This window comes from Peromyscus eremicus, chromosome 8a, assembly GCF_949786415.1.
Source record: "Peromyscus eremicus chromosome 8a, PerEre_H2_v1, whole genome shotgun sequence".
In the NCBI taxonomy this organism is placed as follows: Eukaryota; Metazoa; Chordata; class Mammalia; order Rodentia; family Cricetidae; genus Peromyscus; species Peromyscus eremicus.
The window spans coordinates 78,610,308-78,634,564 of NC_081423.1; the positions used below are offsets into that span (position 1 = coordinate 78,610,308).

The window sequence follows — 24,257 nt, forward strand, 5'->3', positions numbered from 1 at the left end:
AGAAGTCTCCTCTTACCCTAGAATACTCAAGCAGACTTTCCCATTGCGGTAGAAGTTGGGGTTAAACCTCACTGTGTTATTGCCCGTTGTCATCAGTTTGACCCGAGGTGGGTGGATGGGATAGTCGGGTGGACACCGAAAGACGAACAGGAAGAAACCCCCTTCATAAGGAGTGTCAAATGGGCCTGTGATCAATGCATGAATCTGCAAAATAAAACCCCATCTCAAAATTGTGAGGTGATGACCCACCACAACCCCTCCTAGCTTCCACCTGCTACCCCCACCAGAAGCAGTGACAATCAGCATGCATTGCCTGGTGTTCATATTCCACGTCCTCACCATACAGAATGAACTAACTGCCTGGGCTCACTCATATAAGTAGGTCTTCAATTTAAGGAAATCCCACTATAGTGGAGTAGCTTATATTCGAAAGTTAAAGCCCGAGGTACAAAGTACCCTAGTCAATATTACCTTAAAACAGTTTGTTTTTTCCCTATGAGACCTCCCTAATTGGTATATGAACAATAAATGGAACCTAATATGTAAAACAGCAATTTCTTACGTTTAAGAAATGAATACGTTCTTTTACTGAGATGTTTGAATTTGCCAAACAAGGTTAACCATGCTTATGATGCAACTCCACTCTCTATTTGTATGACAGGAAGGGGAAGTAAGACGAATGGAAGAAAGGGATTGGAGGTTATAGCACCAGTGCCAATAACAGCGTAGAACTAATGACTACTATGGATGCATAGGGCGTCTGCTTGCTTTCTCTGGAGGATCAAAACTATCTCGTCAAAGATACAAAAAAATGGGAAAACTCAGAGTCCACTTACAGCTAACAGACCATCCCCCAACACTGTTGTAAAAAAATAGATAAAAAATAAATCAGTATTCCTTCAGATATAACATTAAATTCGCTTCCTCCACAAGCCATAATTACTGGACATAATTTCCCTTCAAGAAGAGAAGCAAACCTGAGCTGACTCAATTCTATCTCTCTTTTTTTCCCTCTGTGTAGCCCTGGCTGTCCTAGAACTCGCTCTGTAGACCAGGCTGGTCTTGAACTCACAGAGATCCGCCTGACTCTGCCTCCCAAGTGCTGGGAATAAGGGCATGCGCCACCATCGCCCGGCTCAATTCTATCTCTTTTTCAAAGGCTCCTAATGACTTAAGTATGCTTAGAATTTAAACAGCAAAAGGGAAAGGACCTTGCACTTCCATGCCTCAAATCTATAATCCTACCCTGCCCTGGCAACACAGGAGGTTATACTCTAGTCTGCAAACTCTGGAAATAGTAAAGTCAACTGGCATTAATTCTAAGGCCTCAAAGATTAGCATATTACTCTAGCATTTGACTGGACAGCACATTCCAGGAAAAACATTTCCAACCACATGAAAGCAAAAATAAAGGGAAAAAAATCAATTCAAAATAAAAAAGTAACAATACAAAAGTTTGAGTTTTTACTTTAGGAAATCTAAACCCATTAGTTTTTGCTTAAAACACTGGATTTAGGATATCTGATTTCTTCCTAACATCAGCTTATGTGCAAATCCACTCCTGAGACCATTCATTGAGAAGCCTAGGTATATATGCCAGAGGAATATGACCATTATGTAGGAAGCTTTCCGTGTAGAAGACAAGAGAGGACAGTCTCTGGAGAAGGGAGACACTCCAAATCAGTAAGAATAGGAGCCTTTATACCACAAACACTTAAACCAAGATGGCTTCATCCCCAGCCTTCCCTGTACCTGACTTGCAGTACCACAGTAAAAATCAAGATGCTAAGATGGAACAAGAGCTGGGGGAAAATGGACAGGGGACTGTAATTTATCACGCAGGGTGGAGCATTGGAGAGGGAAAGAGTGGCTTGGTAATAGCTAAGCTGGAACAAGAGGTATATCTTGTCAATCTGGGGATTTCCCAAGCCAGACAATACCTATGTGTACCCTAATAACACACCTACTTAAGATTCTGCTCCACTTCTCACTGTGTAACTTTGGGCAAGCCACTCAATTTCTTGGGGTTTTGATTTCTTCATCTATATAATGAGAGGAAAGCTAAATAATGTTTTAGGCTCTTTCAACTTTGTGGGTCTAGTTTTCCAATAATTCCCCTGCCCCCAACCCCCATCAAGTTACATACCTTAGTCATGTCAACAGTATCAGGTACAACGAACATTCCTGGAGGAGGCTCCTTATAAATGGACATGATATCCCTGTATAACATCAAAAGAGGTTGGAGGAATGAGGAAGGAAATGGGAAAACCCTTGAGCGGGACAGTTATTATCACCTCAATGATCCGAGGGATTCGAGAAAGTGGTGCTTGGTACCACAAACGTTTGCACTGTCTTGTTGGCTGAGAAATCTCATCTGAATACTTGTCAGGCAGACAAAGAGCAAATTATTATCAAAGGGGCATTGTTTCCTGGGGGGTGGGGGGGTAACTGAGAAGAAATGAGCCAATATCCCAACGGTATCAGATATTACCCTGGAAAAGCCACATCCCACTTACTTCTTCCCACATGTAAACTCATTTACTTCCCATCTAGCTCCCAGATTCCCAGGTACTACACCTGAGCACAGAGATTTCCTAAAAAGTAATTGGGAAGACATCAAGTCTACTACAAAACTTGTTCCATAAGCCACATGGTGGACCTTTGCTGGTAAGGAGACTGTATAAAGTCAGCAGGAGCAAGTCTACCCTGACCTGTATGTCCAGGAAACTAACAGGATAGAGTTCTTCATGTTGTGGAGAAGGGAACTCTCTGAAATCATCAGAATTTATCTGGAAGATGACATTTAGTAACTATGATAGATGAAATTTCTAGGTCATTATCTAATCAACTAGAATGGATCAGTTGAGAACTACCTCAAGAAAAAGTCAATTATGAGGAAGTCCGGGGACATGGTAGGGTAGTAGACATGTTCAGGTCAAACTCAAAGATGTATCAAAACTGGGAGAATCCAACAGCCACGGAGCTGAACTCTGAGTTTAAGTTTGAGGTAGCAATCTCTGTGAAGTTGCTGTTCTGTATCAGGCACAGTGCCAGGTACTTTACAAGCATGGTGTAATTTCTTTTTTATTAGAAACTTGAAAAATATGTAGATGGGCAAACACCTGAAGGGACTTGGAATGTTCAGGATAATACCTATACGGGGCATGAAGAGAGTCAGTCTGGTCATCAGGAACAGGTCCCAGAATTAACAGCTCAACAGTGTCAACCTTTCCTATGCAGTAGGTATGATACCATGTAAGTACTTCTGCAAAAACACGGTCATCTATGAAGTGATATGATCTAAGATCAGTCACCCAAGAAACACAAGCACAGAAAGGCAGTAGGTCTTTTGTTCCTATTTTGAACAGAGTACATCTGCTTCACAAAAGTAAACCAGACCATCCAGGGGGAAAATAACAGGGGAAAAGTTCTTGAATAGGATATTACAATCCAGAGTGACTCTGGGAGAGGGAAGGGACGCCGAGTTTCTGGAACAGGTGTGAGAGTGGGATAGCTTTGGGGAGACCGGAAAAGGGGGTTCAAGAGAAGATCTGGAAAGTCAGGGAGGCTATCTAGTTCAGGGGAAGGGACCATATGGCGGGGATTTGAGGCAAGGGAAGGTAAAAGGGAAGGCTGGCTTGAGTCTACAAGTAGGCAATGCAGGCAGAGTATGTTCCAAGCGGGGCTCCAGAAGAGATGAAGGGGGAACCTATGGGTGGGGCCTGAGGGCAGCTTCTAGGTAGGCTGGTGGGGCAGGGAAGAGGGGAGGCGCGAAGGGCGGGACCCAGTGCTACTGAAGAGCAAAAGGGTCGAGTTTCGGGTGAACCGGAGGGGGTAGGGATAGAGCGTCCGGAACCGAGTCGAAGGGTCACCGGAGGTCGCCAAGGGGCGGGGTAGGCCTGAGGGCACCCCTAGATCGGTTCGGGCGTGCAGGGCTGAGTGCTGAGGAGAGAGAGGCAGACAAGGCACTAAAGCCCGGTCAGCGGAGGCCGGCAGGGTCTGGGCCTGGAAGACATGAGGCGGGAGTGAGCCCCGATGGGGAAGGGGGGGGGGCGGGGAAGGTCGAGCCCTGGAGCTCCCGGCTGAGGGAGGAAAAACCCGGGCTCACCGCTTGATCCGAAGTAGACACTGAGGCGCGGTTCGCTCGCCGTCCCAGTCCGAGCTGAGCGTGGGGTCCCAATGGCTAAGCAGCGCGGCCCCGTGGGCAGCGGCCGAGGGCGGGAGTCCCGGCAGCGGAGCCAGGCCGCTCCCCGGCCCCCCGGCCCCGCCCGCCGCCGCCGCCGCCGCCCACACATCCGGCAGGAAAGGCGGCCCGAAGCCGCCGCCGCCGCCGCCGCCGCTCCCGCTAACGCCGACCACACCGGCAACACCGCTCGCCCCGGGGCCTGCCGCCCCGGCGCCCGCCGTCGCCGTCGCCGCCTCCTCAGTCGGACTCTCCGCCATCGCTGCTTCGCTTCCGGGACTGCTCAGCAGCACGTCCGCCGACCAGAGCGGCCGCTGCTCCCGCACCACCGAGAGCCGGGCCAGAGTGTCCCCACCCTCCGCTTCCCCAGCCCGGGCGGCGCTGGCTCCGCCCACCTCCTCCCGGACCAGCGAGAGGCGTGCTGCCAGAGCGTCCACCCACGGTCCTCCAGGGCTGGGGGCGGGGGCTAGCGGACTCGTCGTTTGAGGCTGGCGCTGGTTCTGAGGCTGTGGCAGCCCAGCTTCCTGGAAGGCTTCGTGTTCAAGTGTTGATCTGGACGAAGGAAGTTCAGAGACGAAGGAGAGAGCCACAGTTTCTCCTTTAAAGGGAGGGGCCATCGGATGCTCTTCTAGGGTAGGACTGAGGTCCACCGTCCCTGTAGGATGGTCGGAGGGAGAGCTACTAATTTAGGGCGCTTCACGTCCCTACAGCTCTGTGATGGATCATGACTCGTCTTGCCTTTCACCAAGGACTACTACTGTTGCCCCCTGCCTGCGGCTGGACCAAGAGGGAAAACGGAATGAGAAGCTGCGGATGAAACACCACCTTATTTCTGTTTATTCAATATTTATTTATGAAAGGCCTGCTTAAGGTCAGGAGCTGTTGCTAAGCATTGCCCTGGAGATAATGATACAGAAGTAGACAGCTTGGTAGCGGGAATCAAACGTCAAGCTTGATTTCAAGCTCAGTGCCTTTTCTCTCTGCTAACACTAGAATTAAGGGGTTTGAAATTCTGGATTTCTTAGAACTATGCTGAGATTTGTAATAAGAAAATTAATTCTATGACTAAGAGGAAAAGACCTTAAACCTTGTCCTCCCGACATGAATATGAGAGTGTGTGTGTGTATGCTCATAATATTGCCAGAAAACCCGTGTACCACATGGTTGAGAATTTAGACAACCCTTCCAGCTGGACTGAGGCAGCATTCATAACAAACAGACTGATACTTCTACAACGAAGTGTATGAAGCTTTTTGTTTGTTTTTGAGACAAGGTCTCCAAAAATGGCTGCTTACCTCAGCCTCCCCAGTGCTGAGAGTACCTGTATAAACCACCACACACAATGAAATATTCATATTATTGTCAGTACATTTCTGAATACTCGTTTTGAACAAATAGCCAGAGCCTCACTTTGGATTACGTTTCCCCAACATTCTCCCCACTACCCCGCCCCCAAAGCCTGGCTCCTATGATGGCACACATGCCTGTAATTCCAGCACTAGGGAAGCTGAGGAAACAAGAGGGTCGTGAGTTCCAGAATAGTTGGTCCCACAAATTGAGTTCAAGGTCAGTCTAGGCTACTATGTGACACCCTGTCTCAAAAAACAAAAACCAACAAATGAAAAGCCTGGGTTTCGAGCCAGGCAGTGGTGGTGCAGGCCTTTAATCCCAGCACTGGGAGGCAGAGGCAGGCAAAAAGTTCTCTGCAAGTTTGAGGCCAGCCTGGTCTATAGAGTGAGTTCCAGTGAAACCCTGTCTCCAATAACCAAAAACCAAAAAAGCCTGGGTTTTCTTAATTTGTGGTCTGGGGATCTGGAAACAGCTAATACTTTATTCTGTTTTGAAGCTGCCTGCTGTTAATTGAGTGCTTAAGGCCACGCGCTTTTTATCTGCTTTATCTTATTTATTCCTTTCACCAGTTCTATGATGTAAGACCTGTTATTAGCCTATTCTGACAGGTGGAAAGACAGCAGGTATCCAGGTCAGTCACACATGCGGTCACACTGAGAGCAGGAGACAGGACTGTATCTGACTCCAGACGAGTTCAAACCGCTTCGTGCTCCTGTCACTCCCACACTTAACTACATTTCACCTTGTCATTTTACTAATTATGGTCCTTCCTTCGGGATGAGTTGCCCTGCCCTCTGCACCCTAAAACCACACACACCTGGGGCTCTATCTTGTTTGTTATTTGTGAATTCAGCATAGGTCTTAGTATAATTTATCTTAGGGACTTAACATGAGTGTTTTGCATCTGTGTACCATGTGTGTGTCTGGTGCCCATGGAGGTCAGAAGACGGAATTTTTGGATTTCCTGTAGCTGGAGTTGTGGAAGGTTGTGAAACCCTATGTGTGTGCTGGGAACCAAACCTGGTTCCAGTCACAGAGGCCCCAAACCTGCCTTTGGAATAGAAGGATTCCTCGGTCTATTTTCACTTCTACGACACTGTTCTCTTCTCCCTCCATCTCCCTCCATCTCACTATATAGCAAGATTAGCCTCAAATTCCCACTGATCTTCAGCCCCCTGAGTGCTAAGGTTATAAATGTGCACCGCCATGCCTGGCTAAAACACTTTCCAAGTTCAGGGTCTGGAAATGATAGGGCAAGAACCAGGATAAGATTGCCTTAGATTCAGAAATAAGAGGTTAGGGTCTTTGGGTTGGTTTGAGACAGGGTTTCACCCTGTAGCACAGGCTGGCCTCAAACCTGAAAGGATCCTCTTGCCTCAGGCTCCAGTGCTAAGATACAGGCCTCTGCCACCATGCTTGCCTAGTTGAAGAGATTTGATTTTAGAGCCAGGCATGGTATCACAATCCTGTAATCCTAGCACTTGGGAGGAAGAGGTAGGAGGATCAGGAGTTTAAAGTCACCCTTGGCTATATATCTTTGAGGCCAGGCTGGGCTATAAGACCCTTTCAGTAATACACTCCCCAAAAAGATTAGGGTATTTTGTTTGTTTGAGACAGGGTCTCACTGTGAAGCCCTGGAACTGACTGTATAAACTAGGAATCTACCTGCCTCTGCCTCTCCAGTATTGGGATTAAAGGTGCACTTCATCACACTTGGCCAAAGATTACTTTTTTTTTTTTTTTTTTTTTTTAAAAGTACTAATTTTAAAGTACTGATTTTTTTTTCTTTTTTTTTTTTTTTTTTTTTAAAGATTTATTTATTTATTATGTATACAGTGTTCTGTCTGCACATATCCCTGCAGGCCAGAAGAGGGCACCAGATCTCGTTATAGATGGTTGTGAGCCACCATGTGGTTGCTGGGAATTGAACTCATGACCTCTGGAAGAACAGCCAGTGCTCTTAACCGCTGAGCCATCTCTCCAGCCCAAGATTACTTTTTAATGTGTGCAACATCCTACCTTTAAGTCCATGTTTTTGCATTATACAATGTTGAAGATACCACCCCTCCAGGCTTTTCTGAGGATGTGAGTCATGATGTCTGCACCAGCAGGGTTTTTCTGTATAGCCCTAGGTGTCCTGGAACTCTGTAGACCAGGCTGGCCTTAAACTCACAGAGATCCGCCTGCCTCTGCCTCCTGAGTGCTGGGATTAAAGGTGTGCACCACCAAGCCCAGCTGCACCAGTGTTTTTAAAAGTAACAAGCACAATTCCTGACTTGTCTCCTTCTCCTTTCTACCTCAAGTCCCCCTTTTTAGACAGACTCACTATACAGCTCTGGTGGCCTGGAACTCACAGCAATCTACCTGTCTCTGCCTCCCTGGTACTGGGATTAAAAGCATGTGCCACCATGCCCAGCTATTTTAGGCCTTTCTACATATACTTTCCTGCTTAAAATACTCTTCCCTTCTGCTCTACCGTAAGAAATTTTACTTAACCTCTCCAAACCTCTACTCCTCATAGTAAAACTGGGACAACTATAGATACTGAAAGCAGAAAACGTGATAATAAATGGGCACAATGACTGCCCAGGGCTAATAATAAACTCTTATTATTCTTACACATCCTTTAAAGCCAGTTGGAATTCCACTTTCTCTGCCAAGCCATAACATTTCCAGGCATATTATTATTAGCATTAGTTTTAATTACCCCTCTTCTGGTTCTTATGGTTGGTTTATTCATGCCTTTATTATTATAGCGCTTGCTACTTTATTTCAGTGGTTTGGTTACTCATGTCTGGCTAGGCCTCTTCTAGAGCAGGAAGCCCGGAGCACCTGTCCTTCTAGCTCTAGGGCCATTAGGTTGCTGCACAAAGGTCAGCAGGATGGACAGGAGGCCCTGCATGACAGCCATTGGCCCTTCCCCTGGATAGCTCTTTAGCATTTCACCTCTTCTCCACCTCTTCCTTAGGTATTGTGTTTTTAAAGTGCTGAGCCAAACTTGCGCAAAACCCCCGCAAGTCAAGGCCTGAGGGACTGTGGAAGATGGCAGCTGCTTAAGGGGCCAGCTCACCACCCTCCGGAGAGACCCTGGAGGCACTGACAGAGTGGAGGTGGAGATGATATGAGGAGACAGGTGAACATAAAGGAAGTTGGCAAACTTCTTCCAGTGTCCACTGACTTTTTCAAGGCAACATCTGGCTCCTTTCCACAGGGAACTTGGCCAGAGGGCAACAGAATGCTTTCTGGAACTCTTTCTATGCCCTCTGGGGATGGCTGACTGTTGAGTCATAGGTGTCCGGCTCTAAATCCCCCCCAACTTCCGCGATGCGTCAATCCAATGTGATAACACTTGGCAAGTGTCACCCTCACACAACAGAGGTTGACAAGTGTTCAGATGGCCTTTCTGAAAAGATGCACCATGAAGAGTCTTCTCCCACTTCCCAGGGGTGTGTGTCCCCATGCTGTTTGGGTACTTTTTCCCCTCCAGCACTCAAGCTTTTGTCTTGATGCGATGCCAAGAGTACACGAACATTTCCCTACGAGATCATAAATCCTGAACTAAAGAAAAAATCAGAACTTGGACCAGATATTTTAAAGCTTTTAATAATTGAAAATACTCGCCAGGAGGTAGTGGCACACGCCTTTGATCCCAGCACTCAGGAGGCAGAGGCAGGCAGATCTCTGTGAGTTCAAGGCCAGCCTCGACTATAGAGTGAGTTCTAAGAAAGGCGCAAAGCTACACAGAGAAACCCTGTCTCGAAAAACCAAGAAAAAAAAAAAAGAAAAGAAAATAAAATACTCCCCTCCCCCAGCCCACCCACACTACACACACATACATGAATATATTCAGTTTTGGTGGTGGTGTTTGAAGCAGCCTAGACATAGCCTGGGCTAGCTTGGACCTAGAACATGTAGCAAAGGCTGGCCTTGAATTCATCCTCCTGGCAGTACTGGGGTTACTAGCATAAGCTGCCACACTCATTCCTAATAGCTGTTTAATCATGTCATAAAGATCATTGCAGTAGGTAGAGTGCTTGCTGCCCAAGCATGAGAACCTGAGCTATGCTCTCCGGCACTCACGTAAAAACTAGGTTTGAGGGGCTGGAATGATGATTCAGCAATTCAACAGCACAGCACGGTCCTCTTGCAGAGGACCCATGTTTAGTTCCCAGCACCCACACTGGGCCGCTCACAAGTGCTTGAAACTCCAACTCCAGAGGATAAGACACATCTGACTAACTCAGGCACCTACACTCACACACACATACCCACACACAGACACGTGTACATACACATAATTAAAAGCATCTGGGGGTTGGGGATTTAGCTCAGTGGTAGAGCGCTTGCCTAGCAAGCGCAAGGCCCTGGGTTCAGTCCTCAGCGCTGGGGAAAAAAAAAAAAAAAAAAGACAAAAATAAAAGCATCTGAACTCCAGATTCAGTGAAACTCTATGTCAAAAAATAAGGTGGATGGCGATAGGGTGTAGCTCTGTTGGTTGAATGCTTGCCTAAAGCCCTGGTCCCTAGCAACATGTAAAACCTGGCACACATACATGCAGAAGCACACGTGTACACATATGTAAAATTTTGTAAATTATCTCATTTACACATATTACCCATATTGTTTTGTTTTGTTTTGTTTTTTTTCGAGCCAGGGTTTCTCTGTGTTGTTTTGGTGCCTGTCCTGGATCTCGCTCCGTAGACCAGGCTGGCCTCGAACTCACAGAGATCCGCCTGGCTCTGTTTCCCCAGTGCTGGGATTAAAGGTGTGTACCACCAACGTACAGCAATATTTCCTTTTGTTATAATCACCAGAAGTCAGTCTCAGCTCCATAGTAGATGAAGAAGTCACCACTCAGGAGATATTAATGTGTTAGTTAGGACGGGGCTGAGATTTTGTTTGCTTCCCAAGCCCATGCATCTCTTATCTCCCTGCCCCCTCACTGGGAATGGAACCCAGGGTTTCAAACATGCTAGGCAAGCAGTCTACCACTGAGCCATACTGCCGGACTCATGTTCAGTTCCTAAGATTGTGGTTCCTATGCTCTTCCCGGAGCACAGTTAATTCTCATAAACCCCCAAGATCAAAACATCTCCATTCATTTACAATAATTTGCACTAAGCAAAATAGTCTCATGCATGCATCAACTCCTATGCCACAGACCCTGAAGAGCCTTAGGATGGAGGTTTTAACACTAACTAGCCTATAGTGGATATAAAAACGTCCCCTCCAAGAGTCCACCTGTTGGACTTCCAGCTCTGCTGATCTGTTAAGTTCAGCTAACGCCAAGGCTCTGTGAAGCCTGGGATGGGATGGAAGATCCTTCTCAGTCTCTTGAAGAAAAATAGGTTCCTGGCATTTTACAAGAAGGAAAAAGCAACTACTTTCCCTGGGGAGTGTTCCTTGATTACCTCTAAAGCAAGTGACCCAGCAAGGGTGCCAGCATCGTGTCCCCAAGGGTTATGGTATTCCGTAATAGCATTACCAGTTAATCTATTGCTCCCGTGGTGACACTTTGCCAAGTCAACCTCAGTCCTCTTCCTTGTCTTTGGCCTGAGATTGTCAGTCTGTCTTGGGATTTACCTCTGGTCGGCAACCTGGGGAATTCCTTTAGGAAAACCAAATAGGAGGTCATTTGTCAACGGTTGTCAGCGTGAGAATCTGTTGCTACTGGTACCTAGTGGCTATGTTTGGTATGCTCCTACTACCCCACCCCTCAAGACAACCATTAGACCACCTGGCCCCATATACAACAGAGCTGAAAAATACAGGAGTAAACACCAGATGGACTTGGGGTGGGAATGGTGGCTTGCTGCATGACCTCGGGCCAGCCACTGAACTCAAACTCTCCCTGAGTTAGCATAGCGATAAGAACAGGTTCTAGTGTTGTTATGCAACCTTAGGCAGGAGCTTTTCCCTTCACTTCGTTACTTATAAACATGACTTGTTTTGGCCAGGCGGTGGTGCCACACGCCTTTAATCCCAGCACTTGGGAGGCAGAGGCAGGTAGGTGGATCTGAGTTCGAGGTTAGCCTGGTCTACAAAGTGAGTTCTAGGGCAGCCAGGGTTATACGGAGAAATCCTGTCTTGAAAAACCAAAAACAAACAAAACCAAACTTGTTTCAGATGGGAGAGCTGGCTTAATGGTTAAAGAGGGCATACTGTTCTTGCAGATGTGGGTTCAGGTTCCACTACCACTCACATGTGCCTGTAACTCTAGTTCCCAGGGATCTGACAGCTTTCTCTGGCCTGAGTGACTGCATGCACATAAAAACTCATGCATGCATATATGTATGTGTGTATGTAGTCTGGGGGGTGGCAACAGTTTCATCATTTTCCTACCTGGGGTACCAGTGCCATTTTAGCCAATTGAGGGTTAGGGAAGGCCTCGGCACAGGCCATAGAAAAAGATGCTGCAGGAAGCTGTCTAAGCAATTCATTAGTCCACACTCTCCAAAAGCATCTTCAGTTTCAAGCAAAGATTATAGATTCTCTAAGAGGAAACTGTCTTGTTTATTCGAGAACATTTCAAAAGCTAACTGATGACGAAAATGAGACTCACAATTCAACTAGATACAACGAGGCTGACCCCAACCTTCATCTTTTGTGGACTCCTAGAAGCCAACACAGGTCTATAGGCTATTGTGGCAAGAACCTTTACTCAGATGAGTGTAGTGGTACACCCTTGAATCCCAGCACTTGGCAGAGGCAGGCAGATCTCTGAGTTCAAGGCCAGCCTGGTCTTCAGAGTGAGTTGCAGGACAGCCAGGGCTACACAGACAAACCTTGTTTTTTAAAAAAAAGAACCTTGGGGTTGGGGATTTAGCTCAGTGGTAGAGCGCTTGCCTAGCAAGGTAGGCCCTGGGTTCGGTCCTCAGCTCTGGAAAAAAAACACCTTTACCCCACATAGCCATCTCACCAGCTTAACACTTCCACCTTTAATATGCTGCCTTAAATTTTGTGGCAAAATGAAGAGGACTGGGGGAGGAGAAACAGAATGAGTAGCACTTTTAAGTTTAGGTGAAGGCCTGGCGGTGGTGGCGCACGCCTTTAATCCCAGCACTCGGGAGGCAGAGCCAGGCGGATCTCTGTGAGTTCGAGGCCAGCCTGGGCTACCAAGTGAGTTCCAGGAGAGCCGCAAAGCTACACAAAGAAACCCTGTCTCGAAAAACCTGCTCAGTGTTTTGGACAATTATTTTGCTTCCCTAAGCACATATTGCTCATGTACAAAACAGGTTTAATGGCTATACTTACAATTCATAGGATTGCTGTTAAACACTAACCCCAGAGATTATTGCAAATTAAGCTCCTCAAAAATGTTACCTGCTGGGCTGGAGAGATGGCTCAGAGGTTAAGAGCACTGACTGCTCTTCCAGAGGTCCTGAGTTCAATTCCCAGCAACCACATGGTGGCTCACAACCATCTGTAATGAGATCTGGTGCCCTCTTCTGGCTTGCAGGCATACATGCAGGCAGAACACTATACATAATAAATAAAAATCAAAAAAAAAAAAAATGTTACCTGTTGCTGGGCGGTGGTGGTGCTCACCTTTAATCCCAGCACTCAGGCAGAAGCAAGCTGATCTCTTGTGAGTTTGAGGCCAGCCTGGTCTACAGAGTGAGTTCCAGGACAGCCAGAGATATTACACAGGGAAACCCTGTCTTAAAAAAACAAAAATAAATATAAAAAAAAATGTTACCTGCTAAAAACAATAGGTGGCACATGTCTTTAATCCCAGCACGTGAAAGGTGGAAGCAGGTGGATCTCTATGATTTCAAAGCTAGCATGGTCTACATAGCAAGTTCCAGGCTAGCCAGATTCAAAGTTAGCATGTTCTACACAGCCAGTTGTAGGCCAGCCAGAGCCACACAGCAAGGCAGGCCCGAGGTCTTGACAAAATAAAGCAAGACCCCCCCAGCCAATAAAACAAAGCAAAACCCCCCAAAATGGCATCTGTCAGTATGCTAACTTGAAAGGGACAAAGCACCTTTACCCAGGCTATTTCAGAGTTCTTCTGAGACACTGGGACCCTTCCACACTCTACCCACTTCCTCATCACCAGGGCTGACCAGACTATCACTTCTACCATTCCACCCAAGCCTCTTCCAGCCCCCACAGTAGAAAGACAGGCACAGGCATATGGTTTAGAGAAACGTTGTTTAATGGTAAAGCTTAGCACACTCCAGCACCAGGACCGGCATGGAGTCGAAGCAGCAGGGACGGCTGGGTGACCCCACGGAGCCTCACATGGCGAAGAGGATGAGGAAGGCGACCATCAAACAGAAGAGCCCCATGGCCTCAGACAGGGCAAAGCCCAGAATGGCATAGGAGAAGAGCTGTTGCTTGAGAGACGGGTTCCTGCCAGGGAGAGGAAAGGGTGAGGGTCCAAGAGAGGGGAGGGTGCTGCTGTTCCAAGAGGGCCTAGCCTACACCTACCCTGGGGACATGGATAGGAAAGGAGACTAAGAACTTGGCAAGTTTACATGGGGCAGGTGGGACACATACTCCAATTCTGACTTAGGTCACTGGAGAAATAGGTGGTAAATAACATCAACTTGAAGGCTCCCTATCTGCTAAGATTCTGCCTTAATGGGGTGGATCTTCTGAGAAATACTATGGGCAGCCCCAAACTTACCTGGCATAGCCAATAATCAAGCTACCAAACACTGTTCCAATGCCAGCCCCTGATCCAGCCACACCAACCGTGGCAGCCCCAGCGCCAATGAACTTGGCGGCTGTGTCAATATCCCGGGAAACAACACTGGTCTGGAATTCCCGTCTGGCCACCTGGAGAGGGGAGCTGCTGCAGGAAGGCTGGAAGAGAGGGAAGGAGGAAGGAAGGGAGCAAGGAGGCAGTGAGGCATCTGTCAGGTGGCTGGCTCCACTCTCACCCCACCCACCTGAGCTAAGAAACAGCTGGTGGCAGCCTGACCAGGGCAGAATACCCTGCTTGCAAGGTGAACGCCAGTTATCCCTAGGACACTTTCAGGAGGGGCTAGTCACACCTAGGACTGTTATTTGAGTCTTGGAATTACAAGAGCTTCACAGATTCCCTCATTCTCCTAACAGCAATTCAGTTGACCGGAGGGACCACTGCCTAGGGAGATCCTGAGGGGCCTTACTTCCTTACCTGTTTAGATGGGGCCTCTGGCCTACTCAAGAGGGAAGCAGACACAGGCCTGATTAGACCCCTGGTACAGGAGCGGATCTGTAAAACCAGAAAGACGTATCAGGCAAAAACAAACACACAAACACCTAACCTAATTGACAAGAGTCTGTCAAAACCAGTCCAATGAGTTTCAAGGTCAATTAATGTATTCTTCTCTTGAGTAGGTCTGCACAAGACGCAGTTGTCCTGAAAGTCTGTAGTAGCCAGCAGTGGCAGCCAGCACCGTTTGACATCATGTGCCAGGCTGGAGAGCACACACAAGGCTCTGGGCTCAATCCTCAGAACCAAACCCAAACCAAACCAGGCACCAAAGTTCATTTCCAAGGGCACAGCCCTAATCAGTGTCCCAGAGCAGAGTAAGACTCAAACATCCAATCAGCTATAGGAAGTGTACTGAGATAACAAAAGGCACAAAGGGAGAAATCAAACGCACTTACAGCAACATTACCCTTCATGCAGTGGGCCAGAAAGCCTGGTTAGGCTCTGGGAACAGCCATCTTAGGAGAGGCCCCCAGTGAAATGGATTTCTTGACACATTATGTACTGCAATGACTCTCAGAATTGGCAGAACATTGGAATCACCTGGGGAGTTCTAAAAAAATTGCTTGGGGTTCCACCTCCATCCTCACAGTCTGATGCAATTGGTTTAAGGTGCAGTCTGGGCATTGGGAGTGTGAAGCCTTCCAACATGCAGGCAAGGTTTAGAAAAACTGTTTTCCGGTCGTCTCCCTACATCCAAGCCAGGACTGTAACAAAAGATCAGTTCTAGCCTCTCTGAGGACACTCAGAAAGCCACGACAGCTAGTTTACAGGCCTCAATAAGCATAGGTTGCCTGCACCACATCCTAGGGCTTCCCCAAAGAGCCATCACCATCACGGGGCGCCAGCTCCTCTTAGTTCATTCATTAAACAAGATCGCTCCCATACCATACGGCACTATAGGGTAACCCGGAGCCACAGCTTACCAGAACTGGAGAAACGAGCAGTGCCTTGGTGGTCTGCATTTTTCAATCTGCAAGAAGAGAGGGGGGGGAAAAACACCATAATTCCTATGAAAGCCTGGTTGTCTGCTTACAGTGGCGACCTTCTGTCGTCCCTATCCACCTCCGCTCGCTCTCCCAGACCCCTCTTTTCCTGTGCCCCAGCTAAGGAGGGCATTAGAGGTCAGAAGGACAGCGCGGATCCCGGGATCAACCACTTTCTGCGCAGCGGGTCTGCAGAAGGACAGCAACTGCGATCGGAAGTAAAAGGAGGCGGCTCAGGCCCCAAGAGGGAAATGTTGCGAAAAGGAGTAGTCTCCCGGGAAGGCTGGAGGCAGAAACTGGCAGACGTCGCGCAGGATCCTGCCCATGTTACATAGCTGTCCCCTACTCTCCCCAGCGGCCGTTTATCGCTCATTACCGTTGGTAATTAACATTAATTGATAAAGCTTAAAGACTCCCATAGTCTTTCCCCATCCCTGGAGGCAAATGCTGCTCCACATGGCCCAGTCCACGGCTGTACGGAGCCCTGGCCCCCGGCCCCAAGTCACCTGCACTCCCACTCCCCTGCAGCCCCTGCTCGGCCCACCGCACTCTCTCTGCTCAAGGTGACTGACTCACCTCCCCGCTTTAGCCCTTGGTCACAGCGCTCAGCTCCCCCACCCACGTGTCCCGGAGTCCCTCCACTCCCATTGGCCGTTACCTTCCCGCGTTCCAATTGGCTAACGTCATCAAATCCTTCTTGCTTATTGGCCTTTTTCAGCGTCTTCCTCTCTCTCCACAGGAGCTTCGTGGCAATTCCCGCCTCCTTGCGGATAAAGGCGGGTTCTTTTTCCCAGATCGGGGTTGGGATTGGTCGAACCCCGAAATGCTCGACCATAGAGTCGACGAGACTCGGAGGTTCTACAACCTTCAACATAAAATGGCGACCAAGGTGCAAGCGGAAGAAAAAGGCGTGGGAGAGCTCGGCCACTTGACGCAGACGGACACGTGACGTCGGCTCCGTGCCCTCATTCGGCGGCTCGGACCTAGGAGCGCGTTGCATGTTGGGGTTTGTAGTCCTGTCCGAGGGCCCAACTACCACCGAGATCCCGCGAGACGTTGCTTTCCGGCAGGGAGAGGCGACGCCTTTGCAGTATATTCCACCATAGTGATTTGTAAAAATCCCAGCTACCGCCTAAGAATTAAGGCGGGTTGGAAAACTTCCAAGTAGTGAGCGTGGCCTTGTGGGCCTCTGTTAGTGGTCAGCAGACATGGACTTACAGACTGGATTTTTCCCCCCCTAAAACACAGTTAAAGCCAGGCTTGGTGTTTCAGACCTGTAGTCCTAGCACATGGCAGGTGGAGACAGGGAGGTCAGGAGTTCAAGGCCAGACTGAGCTTCATGAGTTTAGGTAAAAAAAAAAAAAAAACAAGGTCAGGCCAGAAAATGATATTGCAGGCGGATTCTAAAAGAAAACAATACTCGGTAGATTGAAACGTGCTAAGAAGTTGGGTGGTGCATGCTTGTCAGCCCAGAAGACGAAGGCAGCAAGACCACGCAGTAGTGCACAAGCTCCAAGCCAGTCTGGATTAAGTAGCAAAACCCAGCTAACAAAACCACACATACGTGCTACAAGCCCAAAGAGTCCCCACACAGCTGGTATGAATTAGAAAACCTTCCTGGAAAGCAGTTTGGCAATATTTTTATTTGAAATGCTATGAATGAGCCATCCTCTTTGACCTGGTAATCCTTGAGTAATTGAGAACCTTTAAATGCTCCATCCTCTCTGACCCAGTAATATTGTTTCTAGGGACCTGTAGTAAATAAATAATGTTATGCAAAGGTTCTGATGAAAAAACATTGCATCACAGAGTTTTTGCTTTTGGTTTTTTGAGACAGGGCCCCTCTATGTAGCCCTGGCCGTCCTGGAGCTTGCTATGTAGACAAGACTAGCCTTGAACTCACAGAGATTCTCCTAGTCTCTGACTCCCGATTACTGGGATCAAAGGCGCTATCCACCATGTGCTGCACAGAATTTACTGAATATGAAAAGTAAATGCTGGGCTGGAGAGATGGCTCGGTGGTTAAGAGCACTAGCTGCTCTTCAAGAGGTTCCAAGTTCAATTCCCAGCAACCACATGGTGGCTCACAACCATCTATAATAGAATCTGATGCCCTCTTCTGGCATGCAGACATATGTGCAGACAGAGGTACCAAGATATATATAATATATATTATATATATATATATATATATATATAATATATATTATATATATGAAAAAACGCATTAAAAAAAAAGAAAAGTAAATGCCACACTGATAGTAAATGCTTCAATAAACTATATATATATTTAAAACAATTTTAATGTGTATGGGTGTTTTGCCTGCACATATGTATGTGTAGCACATAAGGAAGGGCCTAGTACCTTTGGAGACCAACAGAGGGCATTGGATTCCCTGAAACTGGAGTTAGAATAGTTGTGAGTCACCATGTGGGTGGTTGGAATCAGACCCAGATCCTCTGGAGAACTCTTAACTGATGAGCCATCTCTCCAGCCCTAATTTTGTTTTTTTGCTACTATATTTCTAAGTTTGGGCTTGTGTGCGCTCCACGGGCACTGTGGCAGTCAGAAGAGAACTTTCAGTTCACTCCTTCCACCCTAGGTTACAGGGATCCAACTCATGTTGTTTGTCTTGCAAGGTAATTGCTCTTACCAGCCTTACGCATCTTACCAGCCCCGAATAAACTAGCTACGTAGTCCACTTATAAAATAAACAGGAGCCAGTTGGTGGTGGCGCACGCCTTTAATCCCAGCACTCAGGAGGCAGAGGCAGGCAGATCTCTGTGAGTTCGAGACCAGCCTGATCTACAGAGCTAGTTCCAAGACAGCCAGGACTACACAGAGAAACCTTGTCTCCAAAAACCAAAAGAGTAAACAATTAAATACAATAAAGTAAGCAGGAGCTGGAGAGATGGCTCGGCGGTTAAGAACATGTGCTGCTCTTCCAGAGGACAGGAGTCTGGTTCAGGGACACACATCCACATGTAGATGCACTAACATATATGTAATTAAAATAATAAAAGAAGTCTTTGAAAGTAAACAGGAATATACATGAAATCAAATCATGATGCCCCCCCCACTTTTTTTTTAGACAGGCTCTCATGTAGCCTAGTGTGGCTTTCAATTCTACACACAGTTCTGGTTGGACTTGAACTCTTAATTCTCCTGCCTCCAACTTCCAAGTTTTGTAATTACAGGGACGCACCATCACACCGAATTTAAGAATATTTTCTTGCCAGGTAGTGGTGGCATACACCTTTTATCTGGGCACTCAGGAGGCAGTGGCAGGCTCTATGAGTTTGAGGCCAGCCTGGTCTACAAGAGTGAGTTCCAGCCGGGCAGTGGTGGCGCACGCCTTTAATCCCAGCACTCGGGAGGCAGAGCCAGGTGGATCTCTGTGAGTTCGAGGCCAGCCTGGGCTACCAAGTGAGTTCCAGGAAAGGCGCAAAGCTACACAGAGAAACCCTGTCTCGAAACACCAAAAAAAAAAAAAAAAAAAAAAAAAAAAGAGTGAGTTCCAGGACAGCCAGGGGTACACAGAGAAACCCTGTCTTGAAAAACCAAACCAAACCAAAACAACAACAAAAAAAAAAAATAAAGAAAGAAAGAAAGAAAAAAGAATATTCTTTTCTTCCTTCATTCTTTTTTTTTTTTTTTTTTTTTTTTTTCTTTCAGAGACAAGGTGTTGGTATGTAACCCTGGCTGGCTAAGAACTTGCTATGCAGGTCAAGCTGGTGTTGAAGTTGGAGTAGCTCCTACTGCCTCTGCCTTCCCAGGGCTGGGATTACAGGTGTGATTCTACGGAGAAAAATTTCAGGCCTATCGAGATGACATGATAAATAAATGTAATAAAAATTCAAAGCAATTTTTTAAAAGATTTATTTATTATGTATACAGCATGTATGACTGCAGGCCAGAAGAGGGCACCAGATCTCATTACGGATGGTTGTGAGCTACCATGTGGGTGCTGGGAATTGAACTCAGGACCTCTGGAAGAGCAGTCAGTGCTCTTAACCTCTGAGCCATCTCTCCAGCCCCTCAAAACAGTTATTTTTTGATACAGGGTCTTTCTTTCTTTCTTTCTTTCTTTCTTTCTTTCTTTCTTTCTTTCTTTCTTTCTTTCTTTCTTTTTTTTTTTGGTTTTTTTGAGACAGGGTTTCTCTGTGTTGTTTTGGTGCCTGTTCTGGATCTCACTCTGTAGACCAGGCTGGCCCTGAACTCACAGAGATCTGCCTGGCTCTGCCTCACGAGAGCTGGGATTAAAGGTGTGCGCTACCACTGCCCGGTTAGGGTCTTTCTTTGTAGCTCTGGCTAGCCTGGAAATTCACACATAGTCTAGGCTGGCCCTGGACTTCCAGAGATCTACCTGCCTCTGCCTCCAAAGAACTGGAATGAAAGGTATGGTCACCATGTGTGGCTGAAATTAAATTTAAAAGAAAAAGGAAAAGAAAAAAAAATGAGCCCACAAGGTTGGCTCAGCATTTAAGAGCACTGGCTGCTCTTCTAGAAAGAAGACCCAGATTTTGTTCCCAATAACCACATGAGGACCCACAGTTGTATGTAACTCCAGTCTGGGGAAGTGACACCATGCTCTGGCCTTCAGGGTACTGGCATGCATGAAGTGCACATGCATTCATGAACTGAAACACACATAAAATATAAGTAGTTTTAAACTAGTGAAGTAAATAAAAAATAAATAAATATATTTTAAAAAAACAGAGAAGGTTCATAATGTAAAAATATGAAAACCACAAAATGATAAACTGGGATGTTGGTGCCAGTCTGCAGCCCAAACATTTGGGGAGGCAGAGATGGTCACTGCAAGCTGGAGGCCAGTCTGGTCTACATAGCAAGTTCGAGACCGGCCAGGACTATGTAATGAAGTTCTGTTCAGAAAAACACCAAGCAACTAACAAAAAACCAGGTAGATGGCAGGGACTGGGGAGGGCATTCAGTCAGGAGATGGGGTGCTTTGCAAGCATGAGGACCTGAACTGGATTTTCAGAACCCATGGCTATGGCTAGTAATCCAGTGCTGGGGATTGTCTGAGGGGGTGAGGCAGGTCTCGGGAGTTCTCTGGCTGGACAGACCAGTCGGCCTGGGAAGTTCCAGGCCTTATCTTTAAAAAAAAAGATAGAAAGTACCTGAGAAAGAATAGATTGTCCTCTGGCCTACACAGACAGACACATGCACGCGCACACACACACACACACACACACACACACACACACACACACATTGGCACGCAAACACACAAAAGTAAAAATTAATAGGGTTGAAAGATCAGAAGAGAGTATGATTTTTGTTTTTAATTTTATTTTATACCCATTAGTGTTTATTGCCTTCATGTATGTCTGTGTGAAGGTGTCGGATCCCCTGGAACTGAAGTCACAGACAGTTGTGAGTTGTCACATGAGTACTGGGAATGGAACCTGGTCTCTGGAAGAGCAGTCAGTGCTCTTAACTGCTGAGCCATCTCTCCAGCTCTGCAAGTAGGTTTCTTTTAATCAACACGACACAAGCTGGTATCAGTTGTGAAGAGGAAACCTCAGCTAAGGAATTGCCTCCATCAGATTGGCCTGTGGGCAAGTCTATGGGGACATCTTGATTGATGGCTGATCGATGTGGGAGGCCCAGATTACTGTGGACAGTGGCATCCCTGAGTGGGTGGTCATGGAATAGGTAAGACATGAGCAAATAAGCTTGGGTGTGTGTGCGTGTCTTAGCATTTTTATTGCTGTGAATAGAATGTCTCACATGGTGTCATGTGAGACACCATGACCACAGCAACTCTTTTTTTTTTTTTTAAAAAAAGATTTATTTATTTACTATGTATACAGAAGAGGGCACCAGATCTCATTACAGATGGTTGTGAGCCACCATGTGGGTGCTGGGAATTGAACTCAGGACCTCTGGAAGAGCAGTTGGTTCTCCCAACCTCTGCACTATCTATCTATTCCTTTCTCTGCCCAGCGGTATCACTTCCTGTCTCAGCCTTCCTAAGTGCTGGGATTAAAGGTGTGTGATCCCAAGTGCTGGAATTAAAAGTGTGTGCTACCACTGCCCTGCTGTTTCTTTTTTAGATTGTATTAATCCATGTAGCCCAGTGTGGCCTTGAATTCACAGACATCCAGACAGATCTCTGCCTCTGCCTCCTGAGTGCTAGGATTAAAGGTGTGTGCCACCACTGCCTGACCTCTGTGGCTACCTCTGTGGCTGGCTCTGATCTTCAGGCAAGCTTTATTTCTTAGATTACAAATGTATCACCACAGAAATAGTTACTTTTGTCACCACCTGGCACAAAATGCCCAACAAAAGCAGCACAAAGATGAGTTTCTTCCAGCTCACAGTTTGTGGTGCTGCCATAGGCGCTAGAGGTGGCTGGTCACATGGTATCCTGGCAAGCAGCAGGAGCCAGAATTCTGACTCTCCCTTCCTCCTTTTTTTTCAGTCCAGGGTCCCCACCCAGTGAATAGAAGTTAACATTTAAGATGGGTCTTCCCACCTAGAAACCCAATCTGGAAACTCCCTCACAAGAATGTGCAGGGGCATGTCTCCTAGGTGATTCTTGAGTCTCTCAAGTTAACAGTCACTGTTAACGTTAATCAAGTATCTATTGGGTTGTTGTTTTATTTTGTTTTTTGCTTGTTGTTAGAGATAGGGTCTCACTGGGTAGCTCTGCTGTCCTAAAACTTGATATATAGATCAGGCTTGCCTCTGCTGCTGCAAGCCCCCAAAATATATGAAGTGGGATTTCAGCTGATTATAATAAGCTAATACCTGGAAGAAACCAGAGGTCTTTCAGAGGTCAAGCTGAGGCTCAAGGAGTCTTAGTGATATTGGCTTTTGATTATTAGCCATTTCCTGCTGTGAATTTCTTGTGTGCTATTGTAGCTTTTCCATCATTCTTTGGGCATAATTTCCCCTCTACTAAAGGAACATTTAGATAACCTTCTGAACAGTAACACAGCCAGGATCCCTAATTTCAGGCCATTCTGTAATTATTGTCATTAGCCGAATCCAGCCAGGACTATCCCCAGATCGACGAAAGTATATTATCAGAGAGACCTTTGTACTCTGTAAGAACAGACTTAAGCCTCCAGACTATCTGTTTGAGAAGGCCTGGAGGATGTGCTGATGAAGCTTAACTTTGTCCTTTCCAAAGTCTTATCTTCAGTTTTAGATTCACCTTTAACAATTCACTCGGAACTAAGGGTCCAGCTTACAGGTACATCTAGCTGTGACAAAAGTTGCCTGGCCAAGTTGCCTAACGACCAAACACACTTGCCAGGAACAGTGGGAGCAGAGATAGCTTGGAGAGATAAGGGTCAAAAGGATAAAAGGGCAGTTTTATTTTCAGAGGAGGACTAGACAGAGAAGAGAAATGAGAATGGAAGAACTAGATGGGTAAGAACTGGAGAGGAACAAACTGAGATGGAGAAGAATTAGATTGAAGGGCTAGAAGAGAGGACTAGAGGAACGAGATGGAAGATGAGGAAGAGCCAGATGGGGAAGAACAAGATGAGGAAGAAGGAGATGGGAGAGGAGCTGAGATGGGAAAGAACTAGATGGATGAGAACCTAGATGGGGCAGAACTAAGATGAGAGAATTAAGATAGAACCTAGAGGGGACAGCAGATAATTGTAGAGAGAAATCAGGCAAGAAAGGAGCTAGACATGAGAACAGAACTGAAGCTGTGTAGAGAGAGAACTGACTCAGAAGAATAAAGTGTATGGACTATGAGTTTCGTATACATAGATTCATTTCATGTCATCAAAGATTAAATTATCAGCTGGTTGTAGATTCTTCCTGTACCCTGGAAGGGGACTATTGAGGGACTGGACCCCCTTAGTCCCCATTACCCTGCCTCCTGAGTATTGGAATCAAAAACATTCATGACCGTACCTGGCTTCTATTGGGTCCTTATGTGTGGTATTGTTCAAGTTTTCTACTTTTTTTCTTTTCTTTCTTCCTTCCTTCCTTTCTTTCTTTCCTTTTCTTTTCTTTCTTTCTTTTTCTTTTTTCTTTTTTTTTGGTTTTTCAAGACAGGGTTTCTCTGTGTAACAGTCTTAGCTGTCCTAGAACTCACTTTGTAGACTCAGCTGACCTCGAACTCACAGAGATCCTCCTGCCTCTGCCTCCTGAGTGCTGGGATTAAAGGTGTGTACCACCATGCCCAGTTTCATTTTTATTTTCTTATTGATTATCTACCTAATTCTATTTCTATAGTAGGATATAGATGTCAACTACATCTGGGCATGGTGGTGCACACTTCTTGTTGTAGCTACAAAGAGGTTGAGGCAGGAGGATCACATGCGTCTAAGAATTTGTGGATAGCCTAACATAATGAGACATCACAAAAAGGAAGAATAGCCAGGTGTGGTCACATACACTATTATCTTGGCCCTTGGGAAGTACAGGCAAGAGAATCACATGTTTTTTTTTGTTTTTTTTTTTCATTTGTTATGTGTATGGGCATTTTGCCTGCATGTATGTGCACAACATGTGTGTAGTGCCCATGCAGGCCAG

The 24,257-nt window shown here is 46.5% G+C and overlaps 2 protein-coding genes and 1 long non-coding RNA gene across 5 annotated transcripts in view; 1 reads left to right on the forward strand and 2 right to left on the reverse strand.

The window, feature by feature from the left end:
* Nucleotides 1–4,550, reverse strand: part of Ube2z (ubiquitin conjugating enzyme E2 Z) — a 15,721-nt gene extending 11,171 nt beyond the window's left edge. Inside the window, 3 exon segments of the mRNA XM_059271605.1 lie at nt 17–204; nt 2,147–2,219; nt 4,109–4,550. Of these exon segments, the coding sequence (XP_059127588.1) occupies nt 17–204; nt 2,147–2,219; nt 4,109–4,443 (596 nt within the window). The 5' untranslated portion in view covers nt 4,444–4,550.
* Nucleotides 4,551–13,676: 9,126 nt separating this feature from the next.
* Nucleotides 13,677–16,641, reverse strand: Atp5mc1 (ATP synthase membrane subunit c locus 1). Of its 3 annotated transcripts, none has more exons than XM_059269638.1 (5): nt 16,386–16,641; nt 15,668–15,714; nt 14,664–14,741; nt 14,169–14,347; nt 13,677–13,891 (listed from the first exon to the last, which is right to left on the reverse strand). In XM_059269638.1, the coding sequence occupies exons 2-5, from the start codon at nt 15,704–15,706 to the stop codon at nt 13,777–13,779; spliced, it is 411 nt and encodes a 136-aa protein (XP_059125621.1). In that variant the 5' UTR covers nt 15,707–15,714; nt 16,386–16,641; the 3' UTR covers nt 13,677–13,776. The 3 variants fall into 3 exon arrangements, with proteins under 3 accessions (XP_059125621.1, XP_059125619.1, XP_059125620.1); XM_059269636.1 differs by lacking the exon at nt 16,386–16,641 and adding an exon at nt 16,304–16,385; XM_059269637.1 differs by lacking the exon at nt 16,386–16,641 and adding an exon at nt 16,234–16,313.
* Nucleotides 16,642–17,230: 589 nt separating this feature from the next.
* On the forward strand, nt 17,231–19,593 carry LOC131916333 (uncharacterized). The gene is made up of 2 exons (XR_009380537.1): nt 17,231–17,324; nt 19,404–19,593. It is a non-coding gene; the product is annotated as an uncharacterized LOC131916333 (long non-coding RNA).
* The last annotated feature ends 4,664 nt before the right edge of the window (nt 19,594–24,257 follow it).

Excerpts from the sequence above, each read along its gene's own strand:
- Atp5mc1 (XM_059269638.1), bottom strand. The coding sequence starts at position 15,706 with ATGCAGACCACCAAGGCACTGCTCGTTTCTCCAGTTCTG. Across the intron at positions 14,348-14,663 it reads CAGAGGCCCCATCTAAACAG|CCTTCCTGCAGCAGCTCCCC; the intron begins GTAAGGAAGTAA and ends CCTCTCTTCCAG. Across the intron at positions 13,892-14,168 it reads TTGATTATTGGCTATGCCAG|GAACCCGTCTCTCAAGCAAC; the intron begins GTAAGTTTGGGG and ends TCTCCCTGGCAG.